This window comes from Diceros bicornis, chromosome 21 (genome assembly GCF_020826845.1).
Source record: "Diceros bicornis minor isolate mBicDic1 chromosome 21, mDicBic1.mat.cur, whole genome shotgun sequence".
Classification (NCBI taxonomy): Eukaryota; Metazoa; Chordata; class Mammalia; order Perissodactyla; family Rhinocerotidae; genus Diceros; species Diceros bicornis.
Window position 1 is genome coordinate 14,050,708 of NC_080760.1, and position 26,262 is coordinate 14,076,969.

Consider the following 26,262-nt stretch of genomic DNA (forward strand, 5'->3'; position numbering starts at 1 on the left):
TAGCTAAGGGACAGGTTTGTAGTTCACGTTAAAAATGTTGGGTACACACTACCCTTGAGGTGTCGAAATGGAAACGTCCAGAGGGTACTGAGTGTGTGGAGGATATGTGTGCGCAGGAGAGAGAACTGCAGGAGCGAGGAGGGTGGCCCAGGGATGGTTTTTACAGTGAGAAGAGGACTAAGAACAGGCTCCTAGGAAACACCAAATGAAGGAGAGAGGGAGGGGAAGTGCAGAGCCCAGAAGGACGGCTGTGCAGGAAGAGAGTAACAATGCATTCACTTTACTTGCACTTGTGGAGGAGCTATTTCCATTTACTTTTCCTAAAACTTTTCAAAGCCTTTCCTCTTCATTCTGGAAAAGACCATAAGCCATCCATCTTATCCTCTCTATCCAGTGTCGGAAAGAGTCTGGGTACAGTGAAAAGATCACCAGAAGCCCTGGTTCAGCCTCTTGTTTGTGGGAGACCTTGGGCAAATGAGGACTCCGGAATCTTAGTTTCTTCATTGGTTAAAAGGTGTAGAACAAGGTTGTTTATAGGAGAAAATTAGAATCAGGTATATGAAAATAATTTGCAAATCGAAGAGCACTATATGAGATTAGCTGACATTTATAGATGTTTCTAGGTGTCAGACTCTGTTTTAAAAGCTTATTTGTATTATCTCATTTACCTGTATTATTTCAAGCTCTGCCTTTAATTCTCTTATCAACCCTAAGATTAGGCATTACTATTATCTTACAAATGATAAAACTAAGGTTCAGAGTAGCTTCACCTAGAGTTTACGCTCTTGATTACAGATGGTGTGCACGATCCATGAATAGACTTTTTTTCAATTTACATTGTTAATCAAGAAACACAAGAACATTACAGAATGGAGGTGAATGTAAAATGGGGTTAACAATACCTCTGGCAGGAATATCTAGAGGATTAATTAGGCGCTAAATATTGAGAACTAGTCCTGAGAAGTAGCAGAAAGGCTGTCATCCGTGAAGGAAACGGGCCGGGCACGTGGTGCCCAAGATAGCGGGGCGCATCCGCGGAGAGGACCCAGCTGGAGGAAATCTCAGAAATGGAAACGGGGAAATTGAAAGCACCGAAGACAAAGTTTTCCTCGGTCACAGTTGGAACCTATAGTTTCACCGTCTTTTACGAAGTCATCGAGGCCCACTGCAACCGTAGATGAGGCTGTTTCATTTTCTAGCTGAGAATCGCCCAGGGAAGTGCAAAGCCCATCCGCGACCCAGCTTCCCCCGGCCGTCTCTCCTGACAACCGGGAGGGGGCGTGGTCTTGGGATTGGTCCCGCCCTTTCTCTCCAACTCGAACAACGATTGGCCCGGAGGCGCGGCGGCGGCGCACCGAGGCGGATCCAGGAGCCCCCGCTCCGGCTAGGCCGCGCCGCCATTTTGGGTTGTGTGGGTTTCCGGGAGGTGCCGACCTCCGCCTCGCTCCGCCTCGCTTCCGCTTTTTCCGCGGATCAGAAGCCTGGGGCCCGCGTCCGAGTGTCAGGTTGGAGCCAGGAGGCGTCCCTGGGGGTAGCGGCGGCGGGGGCAGGATGAGCGCGGAGGCGGCGGACCGGGAGGCGGCCACCTCCAGCCGTCCCTGCACCCCGCCGCAGACCTGCTGGTTCGAGTTCCTGCTGGAGGAGTCGCTGTTGGAGAAACATCTGCGCAAGCCCTGCCCAGGTAAGCGCGACGCCTGCCGCCCGGGGGAGCGGGACGCGGCGCCGGGGGTGCCCGCCGGGCTCCCTCGACCCGGAGCCTTCTCAGCCACGAAGCTGCGGCCCGGGAGCGCGCCCCGGAGCCGAGCGCTGGCCGGGCCCCTCCCCTGCATTAAACATCCAGTGTGGGGGCATGGTCGTGCGGGGCCAAAGAAAAGCTCAGAACAAAGGCGCATCTCCCCCCGCCCCCGTACCGTTTGGGGTTTTAGCACCTGCGAGGCGGTCTTGGGATTACTTGGGTTGGGGAAGCTGGGTCGAATCCTCTATAGAATCCCGGGCTGTGACCAATTTGGGCGATTAGGGAGAAATCCGCTCTTCTGGTGCTGATCCTGACGCTGATTAGTTATAGCTTAGATTCTTGTTTAACAGTTTTGTTCCTCAGCGAGGGGATTTTACTGACTCTTAATTATGTACCCCAAAGTTGGGCCGTAAATTAAGATGAGAAAATCTTTGAAAGGAGGAAGTGCTGTACAGTTGCAAGATGGTTATTGTATAATGATTATTAATGAATGCTATTAGGGAAGGAGGAAGAACTCCAGGCATTTCTGGAAAGAGATACTGGCCTGAAAAGGTAAGTTGTTTGAGTAGAATGCATTTTGCTGAGCAAGTTCGAATCCAAGTGTGGCTTGTTCAGTCTAATAGACTGGCCTTAACTGAAGGAGACTGCTGTGCGAGGACTTAGTGTACTTTACCTGGGCGGTTTACTACCTGTATTATTTTTTGTAATTCGTTGCTTTTGACAAACATTTGTTGAGTGCTCCCTGGGTGCCAGGCACTGTGCTTAATGCTTTGCCTGTTATTTCATGTAATTGTCTTTATAATAGTCCTGTGAGGTAGGTGGTGGCATCCTCTAGTTTGCATTGACAGAAACAGGTGCAGAGAGGTAACTTGATGCAGGTCCCACTGATTAAGTGTTAAAATAGTAATCTTAAAGGCTGGATTTGTTTTCTCTAATTGACATTGGTAATTGGCTCAAGTGGGAATCTGTAACCGTTGTGTTCTTCCCTGTAAAGTGCTTTCTTCTGCACGACTCTCTTATCCCTTCCGCCTTAGCACCCTTCCTGATCTTCCGCTTTAATCCCAAGCACACTTCTTATAAATCGTATTCCTCAGTCATTATAACTGCAGGGCTGTTTGGATTCCTTTTGTGGCCAAAAACCAATACAATGAATTCTTTTGCATCTTCATAATTAAAACTTAAATCTTAAGGATTTATTTTCTTTTAAATCCTAGATCCTGCACCGGTTCAACTTATAGTTCAGTTTTTGGAACAAGCTTCCAAACCTTCAGTTAATGAACAAAACCAAGTTCAACCTCCACCTGATAACAAGAGAAATCGTATTTTAAAACTGCTTGCTCTTAAAGTTGCTGCACATTTGAAGTGGGACTTAGACATATTAGAGAAAAGGTATGTAAGATGTAAATGAAATTTATTTTGAAGTACTGTTTAGATATCTTGGTTCATTTCTGTATATGCTCTTATGATATCTGTTTTTAAAATGAAGATTATTTTTCTGTGTATTGGTAAAATATGCAAGTATTTTTAAAAAGGTATGAGAAAGTATTTGCATATTAGGTGAATTTAAATCACCTCTTAAAGTGTAAACTTGATGTTATCAATAATGAGGCAGTGTGTTTTTTTTCATGTGGTAAGTAGAGAAAATTCACACTTAAAACGATTTTAAATGTTTCGCTTTACTTTTACATATCTGAAGAAAATGAAAAAAGTTAATGATGGATGTTCTGTAATATTATAGATGATTTGCTATTGAATAATTCAGTTAGTTTTACTGGTCATAAATCAGTCACTATCTCCCAAACTAGTAAAATATCTTATTAGAATCAGTGTTTATTTGTTTACAAATAAATGCTTTCAAGGCTATGCTTAGAAAATGATTTGTTTCATCTCCTTCCCCTCACAATTTAAAAAGAAATACTTTATAGAAAATTTGGAAAAATTTAGAAAATGGGAAATAATAGGGGAGGGGAGAGAAGTATTTTTTTTTCTTTGTGAGGAAGATCGGCCCTGAGCTAACATCTGCCAATCCTCCTCTTTTTTTTTTTTTTTTTGCTGAGGAAGACTGGCCCTGGGCTAACATCCATGCCCATCTTCCTCCACTTTATATGGGATGCTGCCACAGCATGGCTTGACAAGCGGTGCTTCGGTGCGCGCCCGGGATCCGAACTGGCAAACCCCACGCCGCCGCAGCTGATCTCGAGAACTTAACCGCTTGAGCCACCGGGCCAGCCCTGGGAGAGAAGTATTGTTAACATTTTTGTGTAATTTTTGTTTTTTCCCTATATTTTTAAACAAAGTTGTGATTCCTTTATACTGTTTTGATTTTTCTTTTCATATAATAGAATATCATAAACATTTCCCCATTTTATTTTTTGGAGATAATTCCATCGTATGGATTATTTATTAACTGTTTCTCCATTGACAATCATTTAGTTTGTAGTTTTTCACTTTTATAAATCTTAATTATCTTTCTCCTTAAATTTTATTTGAATTTGTAGTTATATCCTTAGTATAGATTATTGAATTGGTGGGTTAGGTGTTAGAAACATTTGTGAGGCACATGGTACATATTGCCAGATTGCATTCCAAGAGTTGTACTAGTTTATGCTCTCACTAGTAATATTTAAACACTTTTTTCACCACCCGTTCTCCAGCATTAAATATTAGAATTAAAAAAAAAATGTATTCTTTAATCTGAGGGGGAACCTATCTGTTAATAGACCAAAGGCATATGAACAGATAGCAATGTGTACACGAAAGTATGATGTATATGATACAGTTGGAAAATTGAACACTGATTGGATATTTGATGATGATAAACAATTGAAAATTTTTTAGATGTGAAATTAATACTGTGAATATGTTGAGAGTTAATTGTTGGGAGATCTATTCTGAAATACTTATGGAAGAGATGATTTAATATTGGAAATTTGCTTTACAATAATACGGGAAGGAGGGAAGTGAGTGAGTAGAGATGAAACAAGATTGGGCATCATTTGATAATTGTTGAAGCCAGATGGTGGGCACGTGGGGGTTCATTATATAATTCTGTCTACTTTTGTATATGTTTAAATTGTTTTCATAATAAAAGTTTTAAAAATCTTTTAAAATTTGATATTTTCATATACTTTGAGACAGATTAATAAAATGGCCCTGTAGATTTAGTCCTTTAACAACATAATTATTTTCAGTGAAGATACTGAGTTGTGTATTTTGTGCTTCTCATACAGCTAACATGCAGACATGTACCTTTTGCTTCTTCCTTTTAAGTTTGTCTGTTCCAGTATTGAATATGCTACTAAATGAACTGCTGTGCATCAGTCAAGTTCCTCCTGGGACAAAGCATGTAGACATGGATCTGGCCACTCTGCCTCCCACCACTGCCATGGCTATACTTCTCTACAATAGATGGTTAAGTTCTTTCATACACGTAAAACATGTTGGGCAGCCTCTGTTTAATTGCACTCTGGCTCTCAGGGGTGTGCTTTTAAGGGCTCCTTATACTCCAGAGGTCTCTCAGAGGATTTGGGGAACTGTGAGTCTGATGGTGGAGCAAATTTATGACTGCATAAATGAAAAGCATTCTAATAAAGATGTGGATGATTTATAAAGCTTTTATTATATGTCAATTAAAACTTCAGATAGTTTAAAAAACAAATCTTCTAAGGAGTACTTGAAAAAAATAATTGAATCGATGTTTATAATGTATTCAATTTTCTTTTTCTTGTCTTTTCTCCAGGGCAATTAGGACTATTGTTCAAAGTAGTTTTCCTGTCAAACAGGCAAAACCTGGACCTCCTCAGTTAAGTGTGTAAGTCAGCAGATATGACCCTTACTTGGCACTTTTTTCATCAGACTTTTAAAAAAATTTTGCAAGTGTTTAATAAGCCCTGGTACAGAAGGAGAAGAGCAGAAATCGGAGGGTAGCAGGGCTGCCTGGGGGTGGTTTGAAGGAGTTAGAAGGGGGAGAGAGTCAGGTAGCGCTCAGGATGTCTGGAGCAGAGAGCTGTGAGAAAGAAGGGGAGCGCTTTGTGAATGTGTCTTCCAGCTTCAGTGTTAGCTGACCTGCTCTAAAGTATTAAGAGTTTTTCATTTAATTACATTTACTTGAAGAAGATATATTTGTTTTGTACATGAGAAAATTATTTTAAATAGGTGAATATGTAAATATTAGAGTAGAAAAGTTTGATCATATATAGAGTTTTAAACCTAATTCTTAAATTCCAGTTAGCAGCTTTCCCAAATTTGGAGCTGGAAAGCATAGTTTCTAAATTGATATAGATGAGCTTTTCCTGTCAGTAAGTTTTACTTTTAAATTGGGGTGTTTTTTTTTTTTTATTCAAAGCAAATGAGAAAATAATGGTAAATAAATGAGCATCATTGTAATTGATTTTAGAAATAGCATTACAAACATTTTTATTTAAATTCACTTTCACTTTTAAGAATGATGCTCTTAAGTTTTGAATTTTCAGTCTTTCAAGTAACATTTGGTACTCTTCAATCATTTCTCTTTTAGTATGAATCAGATGCAACAGGAGAAAGAGCTAACAGAAAATATTTTGAAAGTGGTGAGTATTGCCTCAGCTACACTTTAACATCTGTGGGACAAATTTAGAGTGTGCTTAGGTGCTTCTTCAGTCTTAGGTGTTTGAAAGTTGGCAAGATCTAGATGAAATGACATTTAGGTTTTTACTGTTAGAACATAGTTTGGTAATATTTGAAATTATACAGCTTTTCAGTGTTAATGAGAGAGTGCTTTACTACCAATTCTGTTGTCGAATATTTCACGTTACTTCAGCAGATACGAGAAATCACTCTTATAGGTGATAGCTTTATATTTTATATTTTGTAAAAATTCTACAATAAACATGTATTATATTTTAAAATTACTTTTATAGTCATAAAAATACAGCAGTTATTTTTGAATTGATCTAGTTAATATAAAAGTAGAAATGTGGGAATTTCCGTAATTTAAAAATGCTCTCTGAATTCTTTATTTAATGCACCAAAGATACTGTGTAAAGTGCAGGGGCTTGGAGAGGAGCGGGAAGATAAGAAACAAGCTGTATCTATATAAAACAAATAGGCTGTAGTATTTTGAAGATGGAGGCAGAACACCTGCATCAGTTTATTTTTGTTATCTAGTGCCTACTAAAATGGCTGGCACGTTGAAGCATATAAACATTTCTTGAATAAATCAATGGAACAGTACAAGTCTTTAAAGCATTTTTTGTCATTAGCTTTTCTGTAGAAAAAAAGGATATCAATCTTTTCCAATTTATATTTTCTAATTTTTAATAGGAACTTAGAATTTTTTTAAAATTTAAAATAACTTTATTTCAACAAATTTAATTGCACTCCTGCTGTGTTAAAAAAAATTTTTAATAGCTTAGTATACTAAGCTATTAAGTATCCTATAAATATCTTTTGGTTAATATAGTCCGTTGTTGCCATTTTTGTACGTTAATAATTTGTTTATTGAATTTTTGTAGCTAAAAGAACAAGCTTCTGATTCTATTTTGGTACTAGAAGCAGCCCTTAAATTAAACAAGGATCTTTATGTCCACACGATGAGAACGCTCGATTTGTTGGCCATGGAGCCAGGCATGGTAAATGGAGAAACTGAGAGTTCTACTGCTGGATTGAAAATCAAAACTGAGGAGATGCAGTGCCAGGTACTATTTCAATATTTAATCAATGCATGGCAAATTTTTGGAAAATCTTATATGAGATCATTCTAGTATTTTTAATTAGAATTTATTTCTGCCTTTGTCTCTTTGATTTTGACTTAAGATGCTTAAAACTTTGCATTGTATTTAATTTGTAAATTTTATGAAACTTCACTTTAAATTTTTCTAAAATGGAAGGGAAATTTCATTTGATCTCATCTCTGAAATAGTTTCCCAGTTGTATTTAGGAGACAGAGTTTAAATACTGAGAATGCAGTGAGTATGTAACTGATTTATAGTTCATTCAGATCATTATAAATCTAATCAGATCAAAAAGGAATTAACATTGTGCAAGACTTTGAAAAATGTAGGCCCCTAGAGAAAATAACTAGTTTGTCAGGGATCTTACTGTCTGTAACTCTGGGCCTTAGTTCCTTTGACAGCTTTTAGTTGATGTTTGTTGTTAGATATTACTTTGTGTATTCATATCTTCTTTATCCCTGCTGGATTGTAAACTCTTTGAGGTCTTTTTTTTCTTCTTCTTACTATTTTAATATGTATTTTGCATCTTCCTCCCTTTCTAGCACAGAACCTTGAGTGTAACAGAAATTTTCAAGTATTCGATGATTGCCGAAAAAGGGCCACTAGGATAGCGCCTTTTACGTTGTATATTCTCTTTGCTTCATTGTGAGTTGGCATGACCTCTTTAGTCACCATTCCTGAAAGGGGGAGAAATAGCTGTGACAGGGTGTGGGGAGGTGCCTTTTCAGGTTAGCTGGCTCCAGAGTTGAAGGTAATCATTCTTTCAAGACCTAATGAGATGGAGGTTACAGTAGGAGTAATGAGGCATTGACAGTTGGTAACGTTTCTAAATCATCAATGAAACTTGTATATGGGAGGGTTTCTGGTACTGTCGTGTCTTATAATGGCTGAGAGTCTGTTTAAAAGTTGTTGGTAACAGTTCTGGTTTTCACAATATGGATGATATAACCTGAAGAACAAAACGCAGCTCTTATGAAACACCTAGATGAGCCAGGTAAACTTCATCAAATATTCCTTTAATTATATAGCTGAGTCATAATTCCTGTTTTTTAATGGCAAATTAGTAGTAATACTCATTTCCTGGCATGTTAATATTTAAAGTGCATTCTTTATGTTACTTAAAATTTATCTGACTCAAAAAAATCTTTGAATTTTTTCTCAGTAAAACCAAAAGTATTACTGTCCTTCAGGGCAGCTTCATGATCGGTTTTTTTTTTTTTTTTTTAACCTATTGACCACCTCTTAACTATAGAAATTAAACTTGTTTTCATGGCTAGTCGGTCAGTATAGTAATACTGGAAAATATCTTTTTGCTATCTTGTATTCTCTCTTTGCCTAGAAAGGGGAATTATATGTAACTATAAATGTATGTGTGTGTATGTTTGTGTGTGTGTGCATGTGATGTGTATAAATCTCTCTCTCTCTCTCTCTATATATATATATATATACTTTTTTTTTTTAACTTTAGCACCCCTTTACCCCAGGTGGAAGGAGACTTTCTAAAATGAAAATCAGCCAAATGTTTAGTGTGGACCAAATAGTGCAAAGCAGTATTCTAGAGGCTAAGAAGAATTAATTTTGATTTGTTGATCTGTAATGCATGTCAGTAAAGAGTAGTTGCATAGTGAGTACCAGAGACTATTAGAGCTTAGGAGTTTGGTGGAGGAATAAGTATCTGTTGGCTGAGGTTGATTGGGTGTAAATGAAAATAAAGGCTGTGGAAGGAGTTGATTTCTAGGATCTGATATGGATGGGGAATTGAGGAGACTGGTGTGAAAGAAATAGAGGAGAATAGAGAGGTTTGGAGAGAGGTTAGTCCGGCTTCCGAGATCCTTGAAGATCAGGCCAAGGGATTTGAACTTTCTCTTACTTGGGGGAATAACTTGAAGACTTTTTAAGAAAGTCAGATCAAGAAGATTGATCTGTCAGCCATGTGTAGAATAAACTTGACAGGATATTAGTAGCCTAGGGATCTGGGTTCAAGCTTGGTCTCTGCCAGTACTTGGTTATATGCTTTTAAGTAGATGTGTCGCTTTTTGGGCCTTAGTATTCTTGTCTGTGAAATGGCCCAGTTGAACTAAACAATCTGAGTCTTTGAGTTCTGCATTTGGTGAATGTAGGCATCAATTTAAGAAAGTTCTTAGAAATATATATAAATTTTATTAGAAAAAGACAACTGGAAATGTACTAATTTTGTAGTCAGTAATTCAAATTTCTCAATATTTTGCTACAGTAGACATTTGCTCCCACTCTGCTTTGGAGACACTCCCCACGTATCTGGTCCCATCTTCTATGTTAGAAGAACTCCCTGCCTTCTGAGACTTCGGGGGAGGCAAAGCCTGCTTCTATAATACAACAGGAAACTCCTAATACTAGTGTTATCCAGCTTTATCCTGCTTGAGGGCAAGCATGTCACACAGGTGTGACAGACAGATACATTTAGTTTAGATTGTGAATCAGGAGCTAGTAAGTCAGTGAAGTGAGAATGGTAGAGAATCCATTGTGATGCTGAAGAGCAGCAGCAGTGACAATGAAGTCTAGTTTCCTGGGGCAACCCTGGCAAGAGGGTAGCTGCTGCTCCCAGTGTCTAGTGCTGGAGGCTGCAGGTGATGCGAGCTGTGGAGTCCAGTGTTGAGATGGCTGCAGTGGTGTCTCACTAGACCAGTTTTGGCTGTCGTGCTGGCTGCTTGCCTGTGATGCCTCTTTGTTTTTCACTCCTGATTCTTTGGCCTTCCCAATAATTCTCTAGTCCACCTGAAATCTTATCAGTAAATATTTTCTGCTTAAATAAGTCAGAGTGGTTTCTGTTGCTTGTGACTAAGAACATCCATTATTTCAATGCTTATTGCAATGTTTTTTTCCTATACGTGTACCTGTGTTTTGCTGAGATAAAGGTAATTTTTAATTTTGTCAGCTCTTAAAAATGTTGATGAAAAATTACTAAGCAAATTGGTATTCATTACCATTTTAGGTGTGTTATGATTTGGGTGCAGCATACTTCCAGCAAGGCTCTACAAATTCGGCTGTCTATGAAAATGCCAGAGAAAAATTTTTTAGAACCAAAGAACTAATTGCAGAGGTAAGTACAGTTATAACAGGCCCATAAACAGTCCTTTAAAACATTTGTATATTTTTTGGCTTTAATTTTTCTCATGATAAAAAAAACAATAAGTGTTTGTTGTAGTAACTTGGGGAAGTTCAAAAAAGTACTGAAGAGGTCTGGCTGTGGCGTAGTGGTTAAGTGCGCGCTCCGCTGCTGGCGGCCCGGCTTCGGATCCTGGGTACGCACTGATGCACTGCTTGTCAGGCCATGCTGCAGCGGCGTCCCATATAAAGTGGAGGAGGATGGGCACAGATGTTAGCCCAGGGCCAGTCTTCCTCAGCAAAAAGAGGAGGATTGGGGGGCTGGCCCGGTGGCGCAAGCGGTTGGGTGCGCGCGCTCTGCTGCGGCGGCCCGGGGTTCGCTGGTTCGGATCCCGGGCGCGCACCGACGCACTGCTTTGGCAAGCCATGCTGTGGCGGCGTCCCGTATAAAGTGGAGGAGGATGGGCACGGATGTTAGCCCAGGGCCGTCCTCCTCGGCAAAAAAAGAGGAGGATTGGCGGATGTTAGCACAGGGCTGATCTCCTCACAAAAAAAAAAAAAAAAAAAAGAGGAGGATTGGCATGGATGTTAGCTCAGGGCTGATCTTCTTCACAAAAAAAATAAAAATAAAAAAAACCAAAAAAGTACTGAAGACATTTTTAAAAATCCATAATACTACTGCCTGGAAATAACCCCTTTTGCCATTTTCGCTTATTTTCTTGCGGTTTTTATTCTTTCTGTATGTTTTTATATAGTTAAGCTCATACTATATATACTATCTTGTATCTTTCTTAAATCTTTGAATAGACATTTTGAATGTATTCTATTATATAGATGTTCTGTGATTTCATATCCCTAATGTTTGGGCATTTAGGTTGTTTACTGTTTTTATGTATTATAAAGCTGCAGTATTTGTATCTCCAAGCATAAATTTTTGTTTGAATTTTAGATACTTTCAAGTTAAAGTCCTACAAGTAGAATTACCATGTCAATGGTTATTTTTTAAAGGCTGTGATATACTAAACCAAATTGCTTTCCAGGTACATTTCTCTCAGGGTGCTCCAATCATCTGAGTTTTTTTTTTTTAAGTTGCTAATTTGATGGGTGAAATATAGTATCTTTAAAAAATTTGCATTTCCTTGATTCCTAGTAAGGATAAACTTTTTTGTGTATTTATCATTTGCATTTTTCTTTCTATGGTTCAGTATCACTAGGTTTTTGTGTACCTGGCGCCTAGAAAAATTCCCACTTCAATCTTTCCTTTCCTCACCAGACAAATTGATTAAATGCACTAGAGATTTACTTTAAATCTATTCTAAACCCATTGGGAATCCCCATTTTACTTTACCTGGGGAGCTGATCAGATGTCTAATTTTATGGTATTTCAGGTATTAGTAATTTAAAACTTTAATTTTTTAAATGTGTCTTTTAAAAAATTCTTCTGTTTTGGTAGAGCATTCCTATTCTTTCCAATTGAGTGAAGGTTGAGTTTTCTTTGCTCTCCCCCCTTTAAATCTCTGCTAAGTGTATGTATTTTTAAATATTTTAAGCATTTTTTTGCTGAGGAAGATTTGCCCTGAGCTAAAATCTCTTGCTAATCTTCCTCTATTTTGTGTCTGAGCCGGTCACAGCATGGCCACTGATAGATAAGTGGTATAGATCTGCACCTGGGAACCAAACCCAGGCCACTAAAGCAGAGCATATCGAACTTAACCACTAGGCCACCAGGGCTGGCCCTTAAGCCTGTTTTTAGCAGTGTTCACTCTTTGTTACTCAATGTCTTTTTTTGTGTGTGAGGAAGACCGGCCCTGAGCTAACATCCATTGCCAATCCTCCTCCTTTTTTTTTCCCCTTTTTCTCCCCAAAGCCCCAGTAGATAGTTGCATGTTGTAGTTGCATATCCTGCTAGTTGCTGTATGTGGGATGCCGCCTCAGCATGGCTGGACAAGCGGTGTGTCGGTGTGCGCCTGGATCCGAACCCAGGCTGCCAGTAATGGAGCGCGTGCACTTAACCGCTAAGCCACGGGGCCAGCCCCTGTTACTCACTGTCTTAATTGTTACACCTACTTAGAGTGATAATGTCTGCCTTGTGTATAATGTCCTGAAAACCCTAAATCAGGAGTCTGCAAACTTTTTTCTAAAGGGCCAGATAGTATTTTAGGCTTTGTGGGCCATATAGAGTTTCTGTTGCATATTCTTATTTGTTGTGTTTTTTTAGCTTTGTAGCTGTAAGAATCATTCTTAGCTCAAGCGCTGTACAAAAACAGGCCACAGGCTGGATTTGGCCCGTGAGCAATAGTTTACTGACCTCGGCTCTAAGCCTTTATCTTTTCATTTTTTATGGTTCTCCCAGCCCTGAATTTTCCATTAGCGTTTTCTTGTACTATTAAAATGCAATAAGTGGGTGCTAGACTATTGTTTCTAGTGCGTTGGTGGATAATGATATATACCTCTTACTTTACAGATAGGTTCATTATCTCTTCATTGTACCATAGATGAGAAGCGGCTAGCTGGCTATTGTCAAGCATGTGATGTTCTTGTACCTTCCTCTGATAGTACATCTCAACAATTGACTCCATATAGTCAAGTCCATATTTGTTTGAGATCTGGCAACTATCAGGTAAGATGTGTGATGAGGATGCAGTAGTGTAGTTGAAAAGATTTGGAAGCCAGACAGAACTGAGATCAGATCCTTGCACCACTAGTTGTGTGATTTGGAGCAAGTCAGACTGTCAGCTTGGCTCATAAAATGTTGGTAGTAATTACCCCATTTCATAAGCTTCTTGTGAGAATCAAGTGAGAAGTTACAATTTATAAACTCTAAGGCAAAGCACTATAGAGATGTTGACTCATTGTTATTGATATTATCCTTTCTTGAAGGTACAGTTTGTCCATTTTAAGTAAATTCTGCAAGAAACTCTAAGCAGAACTTTTAACTTTAAAAATTACAAGTAGAGAACCTTTATTTTTATGGAGCCTAAAAGTCTTCTGTCTGATTTGAAAGTGTGGCCCTCTAGCCCGGCCTCACTGGCCACTACAGATATTGAGACTGAGGGAGAAAGTGAGCAGAGCGGTAGGCTTGGATGGTCTGTCACAGAGCCCACTTTGCAAGTGAGCCTAGTTATCATTTCAATTTTACTCATGAAAAGGGCTGAAATGAATCTGTTGAGATTTTTATTGTCCCCTCTGGGTATATAGTTTTTAATTGAAATCCCTGGGAATTAGAATTTGTACTTTTAAAATCTTCATCGGAAAGCCTTCACAGTAGAAAGTGAACAGTGCCTTCATGTTATTTAATTCAAAATAGGAATCATGACATAATAAAGCTATGGTATACCTTTAGTATTGTGTCTCCAAATGGGCTTTTAGCCCAGCTTTTTAGTTCACTCTTCTCAACTAGAGTTTATTTTTTTCACAGAAAACAGAAAAAGAAAGTGGATAGTATTTCCTCTCCCTGTGTCTGGTCATTTTTTCAAATTCTGCTCTGCCCTAGGGAGGAAAATTAAACTTTCTTGAAGATGGATTACAGGTGTAGACGAATTTATTAAGGCCTAGAGATCTTTCAGTTACATATCCCCAGTACAGGCTTATGGAAGGTGGGCATCAGTTGTGGTAAGGTACAGAATCTTTAAGAAGCTTACTGGAGTGGTAAGACCTGTGCAGACAAGACCTTAGAAATATTACTCATAGGTTGGCGCATGTTACTGTGAATATAATAAAGTGCCAAAATGTGTGAATTAGAAAGTAGTGTATAATGGATAGCTAGGAAGAGGAAAATAGCGATTTCGTTGCAACTCTGAAATTTATCACTTCAGTTATGTGTGCAGGAGTATCTTAGGAATCGTATTGAGCCTTTTATTTGAATAGGATTCTCTTTATTTGAACGCTGCAGTTTTTGTTTTGTGCTGGCCAAGCAGTTGTAGAACAGCTGTTAACAAGTGTGTCTCTCATTTGGGAAGTGGCCGTCCTGCCCTGCGCAGCCCTGCATCGCTCATGTTTGCTCTAGAGGTGAAACAGTGGTTGTGCTTTAGTTTTGAAACCACTTTGGTCGGTTCTTTTGTGGTAGCAGCTGATGAGCTTTGACTGTTTCTGGGAATCCTCTTCCCTTTCTCGCCACGCTATCACCCCTTGTTTCTCTCCTCTTCCTTTGCTTGAGAAAGCTGAGAAAAAGTCTGTATGTAATAATGTTGTGTGTATTTTCTATAATTCACTAAATAATATGTTTTAAACCATTTAAATTTATTAGAATAGTTTCTTAGTGTATGTTTTTTCCAGCTGAATTATTTTAAATTGTTTTCGTGTTTTAAAAAGTTTGTTGTATTAACCTGTGTTTAAAGTGGATGAGAAAAATTTTTTAAATTTCTCTCTAACAACATACCTGACTTGCCTCTTATTGATTGATTCTTCCCTCTCCTCTCATTTTTGGTCCATGATCTTCAGTTTAAAGAAAGGCGGGGCTATTTTTACCCCTAATTTTAAAATTTTAGAAAGAGAAGATTTTCCTAGTAAGATATTTTAATGATTTTCTTCAGCTCGTATTTTCCATTGTAGAAAGACTTTTTAATTTTCTTTGGAAAGACTTTTTTAAAATAAAGAAACTTTGCCGTGATTTTTGAAATGGATTCGATTTCGTGCCTGTCTTATAGGAGGTAATAAAGATTTTCGTTGAAGATAACTTAGCCTTCAGTTTGCCTGTCCAGTTCCGACAGTCAGTACTGAGAGAGCTCTGTCAGAAAGCTCAACAGGGGTAAGTAAGTAAATTGAAGAGTTTCTTTTTGAGTTTTGAGTAAAAGAGCAAATGTGCATTTTGGGTTTATCAAAAACACATCTCCAAATGACCTAGTAAGTCTGTGACAGTACTTTCACTTTTGTTAGTATATGGGAAATTAACAGCCAGAAGAGCCAGTGTAATGTACATCTAATCCATTTTAAAAGTGCTGGAGAAAAGGAATTCTACATAGCAGAATTCGATTCTATTACCTAATCTGTAGCTAAATTGTCCCTTGATAAATTTAAAGCCTTTCTGTTCTGCTTTTTTCTCCCTTGACTTGGGTATTTACTAATGTGCCTGAATTTCCTAAAATCTTACCTCTCAAGAATAAATGGCTCATTCTTGTGAGTTTAGTTTTGAAATATATACCTTTCTTTTATTTAAAAAAAATATTGGTGGATCTACTTTTGTATTCTACAGAAATGAAGCTCTAGATGAAATCTGTTTTAAAGTCTGTGCCTGTAACACAGTCCGTGATATATTGGAAGGTAGAACAATTGGTGTTCAGTTTAACCAACTATTTCTTAGACCTAATAAGGAGAAAATAGACTTTCTTCTTGAGGTAAGAGGTTTTTTTCCCCTTCTGATGTATAATTTTAGTTTAAGCTTCCCAGTAACCTCCTCGGTGCCAAATCCAGCCCCCTTTATCTGTCTTTGTCTGACTGACTGCTCTGGCTGGTAGTTGATGCTGCTGACGGACTGTGCTCTCCTACCTTGTCTTCTCCTAGAGCTCTTTTCTAGTTCTCCGAGTTTCTTCTACACCCTTTATTGGATTCTCCTTAGTCCTTCATTGACGCCTCTCTTACTCGCCCTTTAATGTTTTTGTTTACAAAAGTTTTGTCCTTGGTTCACTCATCTTCTCATATCATTTTTTATTCTCATTCAAAGCTTCAATCACCTGTTTACTATACACTCCCAAATCCTACCTCTAGCCTCTCATGTGAGCTCTAGAATATGTGTTTCTAGTGGATCTTTCTACCTCTTTCTTGAACAGTCTTAATGCAATAGACATTGAGAGAAGTATGTAAAGCACAGTTAATACCACTTCGTTCCAAAAACAACGTTGCAAACACTCTAGAAGTCCCTCTTGTCCTCTTTATCAAATCCTCTCTGCCTCCCCTTGAGGAAACTGCTGTCCTGTGTTTTGCAATAATCACTTCCTTGCTTTTCTTTATAGTTGTATCACCTTTGTATGCACCATTAAAGAGTATTCTTTAATTTGCCTGTTTTGAACTTCATGTAAATGAAATCATACAAAATATATTCTTCATTTTCTTTCACTGAACATATTTGTGAGATCTTTTCAAGTTATTGCATAGTTTTTTTTTCCATTGATGTGTAGGTGTTATAACATTATGTGACTGTCACAATTTATTTATCCATTCTTATGATGAGGGACATTTGCATTGTTTACAGTTTTTGGCTATTATGCTGCTTGGAACATACTTGTACATATATACTGGTGCACACATGTACCATTTGTCTATGTTATATACCCAGAGAAGGTGTATCTGCAATACTACTTTATAGTATCAAAGTGTTTATGCCACCAGCATGCCTGAGAGTTCTCATTGGTCGACGTCCTTGCCAACTCATGGTATTATCAGATTTGCCTGTCAGGTGGTTGTATAATGGTATCTTACTGAGGTTTTAATTTCTATTTCCCTTATTACTGAGAAATTTGACAGCTTTTCATTTATTTTTTGCTCATATAGATTTGTCTTTTGAGGTACCTGTTCCAAGTGGTATGCCTCATTTTTCTGTTGGGTTGTCGGTCTCTTTTTTTTGGTGAGGAAGATTAGCCCTGAGCTAGCATCTGTTGCTAATCCTCCTCTTTTTTGCTGAGGAAGATTGGCCCTGGGCTAACATCCACGCCCATCTTCCTCTACTTTATATGGGACGCTGCCACAGCATGGCTTGCCAAGCAGTGCGTTGGCATGTGCCTGGGATCTGAACCGGCGAACCCCAGGCCACAGCAGCGGAGTGCGCACACCCAACTGCTTGAGCCACCGGGCCGGCCCCTGGATATTTTTTAAGTTTGTTAATATTAAAGTTTTTTATTTTTTCAGTGTTTATAGCATCATCTATACAGATGTCCCCTATTTCATGTTTTTAATTTTTAAAAAAATGAGGTGAATTTACACAACATATCTATTATGTTGCTTATCAGAAGTTAACACATATTTCGTAAGTTGTTGCATGGCACATGTATGATGCGTCTCTATTTGAATAAATAATTTATTATGGAAGAACACTCAACAATTACTTATCATGATAAGATCTGACGTATGGCAGCAAACTTAATATTTATTTGTACAGTGAAGCAAAATTATTATAATGTAAATATATTGTACATACTCCAAGGTGCTCGGATGTGATATATACTGATAGGGTAATCTGTTTCTCTGAGCATAGTACTTTTAAAATTCTGTTTCTGAGCATGGCAATTTTAAAATACTGTTATTCTTTTTTTTCTTTTAATAAGAGCTTCATTGAGATATAATTCACATACCATACAATTTACTAACTTGAAGTGTACAATTCAGTGATTTTTAGGTTTTTAGTATGTTCATAAGTTGTTGCAACCATCATCGCAATCAATTTTAGAACATTTTCATTCCCCCAATCCCCCTGCGGCAGACCTTCTTGTCTGTTAGCAGTCAGCCCCCATTTTCCCTTAATCCCTTCAACCCCAGGCAACTCTAATCTACTTTTTGTCTATAGATTTGCCTATTCTGGACATTTCATATAAATGAAATCATCAAAGATGTGGTCTTAGTAACTGGCTTCTTTCACTTAATATTTTCAAGATTCATCCATGTAGCAGCATGTATTAGTACTTCATTCCTTTTTATGGCTGAATAATATTTCATCAAATGGGTATACTATTCAGTGTCTCTTTTGTGTGCCTATTCTTCAGTTAATGGACTTTAGGATTGTTTTCACTTTTTGGCTGCTGTGACTAATGCTACTATAAATTATTCTTTTGCGTCAACATATTAGAGATTATTTGACAATTTCTTGAGGTTAGGGACTTTTATACTAATTATGTTTTATTTTGGCTTCTTATAAGTAATATATAGGAAGGAATCCTAACGAATGACTCAGAATAAATAATATGAGAATATTATTTGTAGATAAATAATATGTCCATAACTAGTTTCTGTTATTATTTTCATTGTTTATTGTTTAAACCTTGATTACGTCCTTAACCATTGGTTCTATATACTTTAGTTATTATTGATCATTCTTTTCAACTATCTAAGGTGAATCTTCTCTCACTTTTCTAACAGGAGCTACTGATTCTTAAAGTTTATCACACTGTATAATTTGACAACATGCTTTATAAATTCTGGGAGAAGTCTTCAGTATTCTAAATAGGTTATTCCTTGCTATGTATGTACAAATACCTGCAGTTATTGAAATGGTGACATTCCATTCCCCGTAATGGCTTCTTATTCTTTGGTCTCATCTCTTAAGTTATTTAAGCAAATCTGTGATTGATGTATGTGGAAAAAGGAAAATTCGGTTGTTTTTAAATCTAAACTTTTCAAATGGTAGTATATATTTTTTAAAGTACCCCATTCGGATAAAAATTACTCATATTCTTAGGTATGTTCAAGATCAATCAATTTAGAAAAAGCTTCAGATTCTTTGAAAGGAAACATGGCTGCTTTTCTAAAGTAAGTGCCTTTTTTTTTAACTTTGAACTTAGTCCTGTGAGAAAAATATCTTTTATTACTTTTTGGGTTTGTCATGCATATTTTATAACTAGGCAGTAACTGGTATTTGAGAGCAGTTATGTTTAAGTTTAGATTTGTGCAGCCACACAAAACTTAGGATCATATCAGTTATTCTTTTTGAAGATTTATTTATTTATTTTCCCCCCAAAGCCCCAGTAGATAGTTGTATGTCATAGCTGCACATTCTTCTAGTTGCTGTATGTGGGACGCGGCCTCAGCATGGCCGGAGAAGCGGTGCGTCGGTGCACGCCCAGGATCCAAACCTGGGCCGCCAGCAGCGGAGTGCGAGCACTTAACTGCTAAGCCACGGGGCCGGCCCTCAGTTATTCTTTTTGTATATTGTGGGATTGATATCACAATTTTAAATAAGAACCAAAGAGAAATTTTTAAATCTATTTCAAACTCCTGTTTTGCAGTTTATGAAATGGTGGCTTTTTAAATGGTTTATTAATAAAAATTGGTTAATATGATTATTTACCTTAAACTAAATTATACACTTTTTTGTTTTGTAATATTTCTTACTGATCTAGGAATGTGTGCCTGGGGTTGGAAGATCTGCAGTATGTTTTCATGATTTCTTCACATGAGCTTTTCATTACATTGTTGAAAGATGAAGAACGAAAGCTACTTGTTGATCAGATGAGGAAGAGATCCCCTAGAGTAAATCTGTGCATTAAACCTGTGACTTCATTTTATGATATCCCAGGTTAGCTCTCTAGTCTGCTGGCTAAAATGTTGGCACATTTTGCCCCTCTGTTATATTTGCTCCTCAGTCTATTTGATGATACCCTTTATTTGTTTTAGTTTATACTTATGCTAGTAATTAATAGAAATTTACTTGTCTTCCATAGTCATATTTTTGTCAAGCAGTTAAGTGCTGGGCCTCGTCTAAGTCTATGGTTAATGGAGATTTAGGCCTAGATACATAAAAGATTTTAGCTTGGGAAGTAGACCAAGGTAACTTTGCTGCTATGTTCTTGAAGGTAAAAAATAAGAGGCAGGGAGGGGAGTGGTCAGGAATCCTGAGAACAGAAAAAAGAGACAGGCTTTCATGCGTTTCAGCCTCTGTCACTGTGATATTGTCTGCTGGCTAAACATTCAGCTTTGGCAACATTGCCATTTTTGCCGTATTTATTTGATGTTTTTCATCCCTTTTTGCTCTTACTATGTAAGTAGAAAATACAGTGCTCATTAATAAGAAACATGAGCTTCAAAACTTAGTATAGATGAGACAAAGAATTCAGTTGGTTTAACAAAAAAGCAAAATTTTAGCTGCTTTGAACTTCACTAGATTTAAGCTGGTTGACTGTCCAGTTGTAAAGGAAAAGAGTGACATAGACACATAAAATGCTGGAAGTGCATTATTTGAAAACTGTATCTGAAAGCTGACTTGTGATTAGGGATTTTAATCATCGTTTCTTAGTTCTCTGGGAAGGCAATACTTACTCTTATTTTTTTAATTTTTTTTGTGAGAAAGATCAGCCCTGAGCTAACATCCGTGCTAATCCTCCTCTTTTTGCTGAGGAAGACTGGCTCTGAGCTAACATCTATTGCCAATCCTCCTCCTTTTTTCTCCCCCCAAAGCCCCAGTAGATAGTTGTATGTCATAGCTGCACATCCTTCTAGTTGCTGTATGTGGGACGTGACCTCAGCATGGCCAGAGAAGCGGTGCGTCGGTGCACACCCGGGATCCAAACCTGGGCCGCCAGTAGCGGAGCGCGTGCACTTAACCACTAAGCCACGGGGCCGGTCCGGCAATACCTACTTTATCCTCTCCCTTCAAAAAATACATATTTTTAATGTTTATTACTCAAAATTAACATTTCATACATGCTTTTGTTAATACATTATGTTCAAGACTAGGAGACTGTATAAGTTCAGTTTTTCCATATGTTCCACATAGTTCTTTCCATGAACCAGTTATTGATTTTTATCTTTGTTTATATTTTCATTATTTATTTATTAAATGCAGATATAATACAAATTGTGTTAGGTTTTCTGTATGAGGATGAAGTTAATACATCATTCATTGTTAATGTTGAATCAGTTCTCAAGATGAAAGCTGCTTTTAACATATTTATAAACATATACAATTTATTCTTAATAAATTATTTTCATATTTATAAGATTGTGTACACCTGTGAATTAAATCATTATTGAAATAGAAATCCCTTCTTCCTTTCTTAGCCTCAGCAAGTGTCAACATTGGCCAGTTGGAGCATCAATTGATACTGTCAGTGGATCCCTGGAGGATTCGACAGATTTTGATTGAATTACATGGTATGACTTCAGAGCGCCAGTTCTGGACAGTGTCTAATAAGGTAAGAAACCTCCTGTCAAGAACAGATAAGAAAATTGCCCTTGTTTCTGATGTAATTTAATAGAAGAGTTGTTCCCTGACCTTTTTGAGAATAAGGACTGTTTTTTTAGCAGTTTTAGGACCTTCATATGAAAGTAATTGCACTTTGAACATTCACTGACAGAGAAAATACAAAATGTCAAAAAAATTTTCTATTAAATCAGTAACTTCTAGGGGCCAGCCCGGTGGTGTAGCAGTTAAGTTGGCGCATTCTGTTTTGGCCGCCCGGGGTTCGCCGGTTTGGATCCTGGGCACGGACCTACTCACTGCTTATCAAGCCATGCTGAGGCAGCGTCCCATGTAGGAGAGCTACAGTTCTACAACTATGATAGACAACTGTGTACTGGCGCTTTGGGGAGAGAAGGGAAAAAAGAGGAAGAATGGCAACAGATGTTAGTGCAGGGCCAATCTTCCTCAAAACAAAATCACTAACTTCTAAGAATAAGTTTACATTCCATTTATTGTCATAGAATCTATGTACATATTAAACATAGCTGTAAATATATGTATAAGGCATATTATCTATGCAGTCTGTAGCTAATACCTGCTATGTGCTTATGGAATATTTTTATTTTTGTTTTTTTTGTGTGTGTGAGGAAGATCAGCCCTGAGCTAACATCTGTTGCCAGTCCTCCTCTTTTTGCTGAGGGAGACTCGCCCTGGGCTAACATCCGTGCCCATCTTCCTCCACTTTGTATGGGACACCGCCACAGCATGGCCTGACAAGCGGTGCATTGGTGCCCTCCCAGGATGTGAACCTGCGAACTCCGGGCTGCCGCAGCGGAGCGCGCGCCCTTAACCGATGCGCCACCAGGCCGGCCCCTATTTTTGTTTTTTAATACCCTCTTGAAGTGTAAAGCCTACAGCTTGAAACCCATTCATTGAAACTTCTTTGCAGGACATTTTTGGCTTTAGATAGTCTTTTAAAAATGCTAAGCTAATGTTATTTACCTATTTCTGAGGTTATGTGTTTAAAGCTTTCCTGCATGGAAATTACAAATGAAAAGAGGGGTTTTTGGTAAGTAAGATTGGCCCTGAGCTAACATCCATACCAGTCTTCCTCAATTTTGTATGTGGGACGCTTCCACAGCGTGGCTTGATGAACGGTGTGTAGGTCTGTGCCTGGGATCCACACCTGCGAACCCTGGGCTGCCGAAGCAGAGCCCATGAACTCAACCAGTACACCACCAGGCCGGCCCTGAAAATAGCTTTTAAAACACCATTTCAGTGGAATGTAGCTAGAGATACAAAGGAAATAGCCCACAGATACTGAAGAAATTAAAGTAATATGGCAGTGCTTCTAACTAACTGCATACTCCTCCTTTACTGAAAATGTAGTAAAAAGTTAACCGGAAATTCATGTATATTTTATGGGATTTGAACATGCAAGTGCAGTGAAATGAAAAATTGCTCTGAACATTAGTTGGGCTTCCTTAGTATTGATATTGTTATTAGTGTTCATTTCTATTCATGAGGAAGTATAGCATAATAGTTGAGAGGGAGTTCTGAAACTGAGTTTGAATCCCAGCTCCATTCTTACTAACTATATAATCTTGGGCAAGTTATTTAATGTCTGTGTGCCTCAGTTTTCTCATCTGTAAAATGGGAATAATAGTATCTACTTCATACTACTATACTGAGGATCACATGAGTTAATATATATAAAACTCCTAGGGTTTTTTTTTCTTTCTTTTTTTCTATAGACCATCTTTCAGAAAGTTCCAATCCATTTAATTATTTATTACTGGTTAATTATAGTGAATGTTCATTTTGCTTAGCATTTCATTTTGGCTGTCATTTTCCTTTCTCTTTAAAAATGACCTTTCAATGATTTTTTAATGTGATTGAAGATTATTGAAAGATTCTTAGCTAGAGTCGGCTTTCTCTGTGTGTGTGTATTTATGTATTTTAATTTCTTCTAGTGGGAAGTACCTTCTGTCTATAGTGGTGTTATCCTGGGAATTAAAGACAATTTAACAAGAGATTTGGTTTACATTCTCATGGCCAAAGGTTTACATTGCAGTACTGTTAAGGTGAGTAAAAAGTGTGCATTAACTACTAGTTAAGAGTATAATCTACTAATTTTAGCGTGAAAGCCAGGAATCAGAATCTGTTACATTTTCTTGATTTTAAAATTGTAATCATAGGCCCAAAAGGATATTTGAAAAGGTGTTTTGGTTTGTGCTTTTTCCATTACTATAATAACTATTCCAAAATGGCCTTGGACATATGGATACTGCTCTATTCCTTTTTAAAAATCTAGAGAACATGAAAAGCTATTTGTATCCTTTAGGATTCAGTTAGTAAAGATTGTGTTCCAGTAGCGTAATTGCACAGCTAATAGTACCGTAAACTCTATAGGAAGGTTAAAGATAGCATTTAGAAGGGAGAAGTCCTGAACTAAACCGGAGGTTTAAGTAAGTTAGCTAGGTAAAGGGGGTGATATCATAAAAGCCCAAAGGTAAGAAATGGGATGGTACACGAGGGTGCTGGAAGCAGTATGCTCACGTTGGAGTGTCGTTTGTTACATGAGGTGAAGCAGATGATGAGGCAGGATGGGAGGTGAGACCCAACCTGTGAAGGCCCTGTGAGCTTTGTTAAGGTGGTTGGTTTTTCTAGACCAGCAGTCTTGCTAGAAGTCCAAAATGTGGATGTCATAGTTTTAAGGGGAGCAGTTCTCAGCTGTTCAACTTCTCTTTGTACTCTTTCCTAAAATTGATCTGTCTGAAAATACCCTTACAGTTGTCATGTTGTCATGTCGTGTTGTTTCTCCATTCCCATTCCATTCTCTTTTCACAATTGTCCTTTTCCAGTTTATTTTAAAAGGAGAGGGGAAGCCATACTGTAGCTTTATAGTAAGTTTTGAAACCAAATGCTAAGTCCTCTAGTTTTGTTGTACTTCAAAATCATTTTGGCTATTTTAGGTTCTTTGCTTTTTCATATAAATTTTAGAATCAGCTTTTCAATGTCTATAAGAAAGCCTGCTGGGATTTTGGTTCAGATTGCTATCTATCTATAAATCAATTTGGGGGAGAATTGATATCTTAATATTGAGTCTTTCAATCCCTGAACTTACTGTATCTCTTTTTTTATTTATTTTTTATTTTTTAATTTATTTATTTTTCCCCCAAAGCCCCAGTAGATAGTTGTATGTCATGGTTGCACATCCTTCTAGTTGCTGCATGTGGGACGCGGCCTCAGCATGGCCGGAGAAGCGGTGCGTCGGTGCGCGCCCGGGATCCGAACCCGGGCCGCCAGCAGCGGAGCGCGCACACTTAACCGCTAAGCCACGGGGCCGGCCCGATAGTGTATCTCTTTATTTGTGTCTCTTAATTTATCTCATCAATGTTTTGTAATTTTCAGCATACAAGTCTTACATGTATTTTGTTAGATTTATCTCTAAATGCATGTATGTTTTAAAATAGAAACAAAATTGAATTCATTATTCAAAAAGTCAGTATTTATACTTCAGCATCTCCTTAAACTTTTGATAAAAAAAAATTATACTTCTGAACTTAAAAATTTATGTAGGGAAGTGAATACTTATGTAAAACTGTTTTAAGAGGGAAGTGAGCAAAGAATCTTTTGAAGACAGTGCTCTAAACCAGTGGTTCTCAAAGTATGGTCCCACACCAGCAGCATTAGCGACATTTGGGAACTTGTTAGAAATGCAAATTGTTGGCCCACACCCTAGATGTACTGAATCAGAAACTGGGAGTGGGGCCCAGCAGTCTGTTTTAATAAGACTTCCAGATAGTTCTGATGCATGCTCAAGTTCGAGGACGGCTGTTCTAGACCAACACTGCCCAGTGGAAATGCTGTGCAAACCACGTGTGATTTATAATTTTCTCTAGCCACATTTTGGGAAGTACAGAAAAAGTGAAATTGACTTTAATAGTATATTTTAACCCACTATATGTAAACTATCATTTCAACATGTAATCAGTATAAAAATTATTGAGATATTTTGCTTTTGTGTGTGTGCGCGCGCTGTTTTCACTCAAAATCCAGTAAGTATCTTACACTTAGAGCATCTCCCAGTTTGGACTGGTCACAGTTCACATGTTCAATAGCCACAAGTAGCTGGTGGCTACCATATTGGACAACACAGCTTTAGACAATTGTGAGCTGTTGAGAAGTTTATGACAAGGGGGTGTGTTGTTGGCAGCATTTTTTTTTCCACCCCTAAAATAACTAACATTTATTGGGCATAGAGACTATTCTGCAATTTTCATATATGTTTATGCTTCACAGAAAAATTATGTGGAAGGTATTTTCTCGGTTTTATAGGTGAGAAGTCAGAGACTCAGAGCTATTAAATTGTTCAAGGTCACACAGCTACCAAGTGGCGCAAGTGTTAGAAAGGTTAGAAGAGAACATATTAGAGAAATATTTAGGAATTAAAATCTAGAATTGATTGCTAACTGACTTGCTGTGGAAGGCAAGAGGGAGAAAACAATTGAGGGTGATGCTCAGATTTTGCATTGGGTGTCAGAGAACAGATGGGGGTGCCAGCAAGTGAACGTGCAGAAAAACATTTTTGGAGGGTAGATTATGAGTTCATTTTTACATGTGTAATTTGAGCCTGAGATTGGAAACATGAGCCTGAAGCTTGGGGAGTGGTTTGGGCTGAAGATACAGAATTGGGAGTCATCAAAGATCAATCAGGGAGAATATATAGAGCCTTAGGGATGCAACATTGGGTCTAAGAAAGAGGCTCATGATGGGTATGAGGACCAGATGTATGTGGAGTCATAATAGCCAAGGGCCTAGAGAATGTCAAGAAAAAGGGAATGGACAGCCCTGGGATGCAGCCCCTCAGTCAGTAAGATAACCAAAAAGTGTTCAGTAGATTGGGT

The 26,262-nt window shown here is 38.0% G+C and overlaps 1 protein-coding gene across 2 annotated transcripts in view; it reads left to right on the forward strand.

The window, feature by feature from the left end:
* Positions 1-1,450: 1,450 nt before the first annotated feature.
* The window catches only part of INTS8 (integrator complex subunit 8), a 52,492-nt gene continuing 27,680 nt past the window's right edge, over positions 1,451-26,262 (forward strand). Inside the window, exons 1-14 of one of the 2 annotated variants that reach the window (XM_058564635.1) lie at positions 1,451-1,681; positions 2,950-3,124; positions 5,006-5,146; positions 5,475-5,546; positions 6,252-6,303; positions 7,228-7,410; positions 10,418-10,525; positions 12,995-13,150; positions 15,177-15,277; positions 15,722-15,863; positions 18,914-18,984; positions 19,575-19,750; positions 21,232-21,365; positions 23,326-23,436. In XM_058564635.1, the coding sequence (XP_058420618.1) occupies positions 1,552-1,681; positions 2,950-3,124; positions 5,006-5,146; positions 5,475-5,546; positions 6,252-6,303; positions 7,228-7,410; positions 10,418-10,525; positions 12,995-13,150; positions 15,177-15,277; positions 15,722-15,863; positions 18,914-18,984; positions 19,575-19,750; positions 21,232-21,365; positions 23,326-23,436 (1,752 nt within the window). In that variant the 5' untranslated portion in view covers positions 1,451-1,551. The remainder of the gene's footprint in view (positions 1,682-2,949; positions 3,125-5,005; positions 5,147-5,474; positions 5,547-6,251; positions 6,304-7,227; positions 7,411-10,417; positions 10,526-12,994; positions 13,151-15,176; positions 15,278-15,721; positions 15,864-18,913; positions 18,985-19,574; positions 19,751-21,231; positions 21,366-23,325; positions 23,437-26,262) is intronic. The other variant, XM_058564636.1, reaches the window with a different exon arrangement.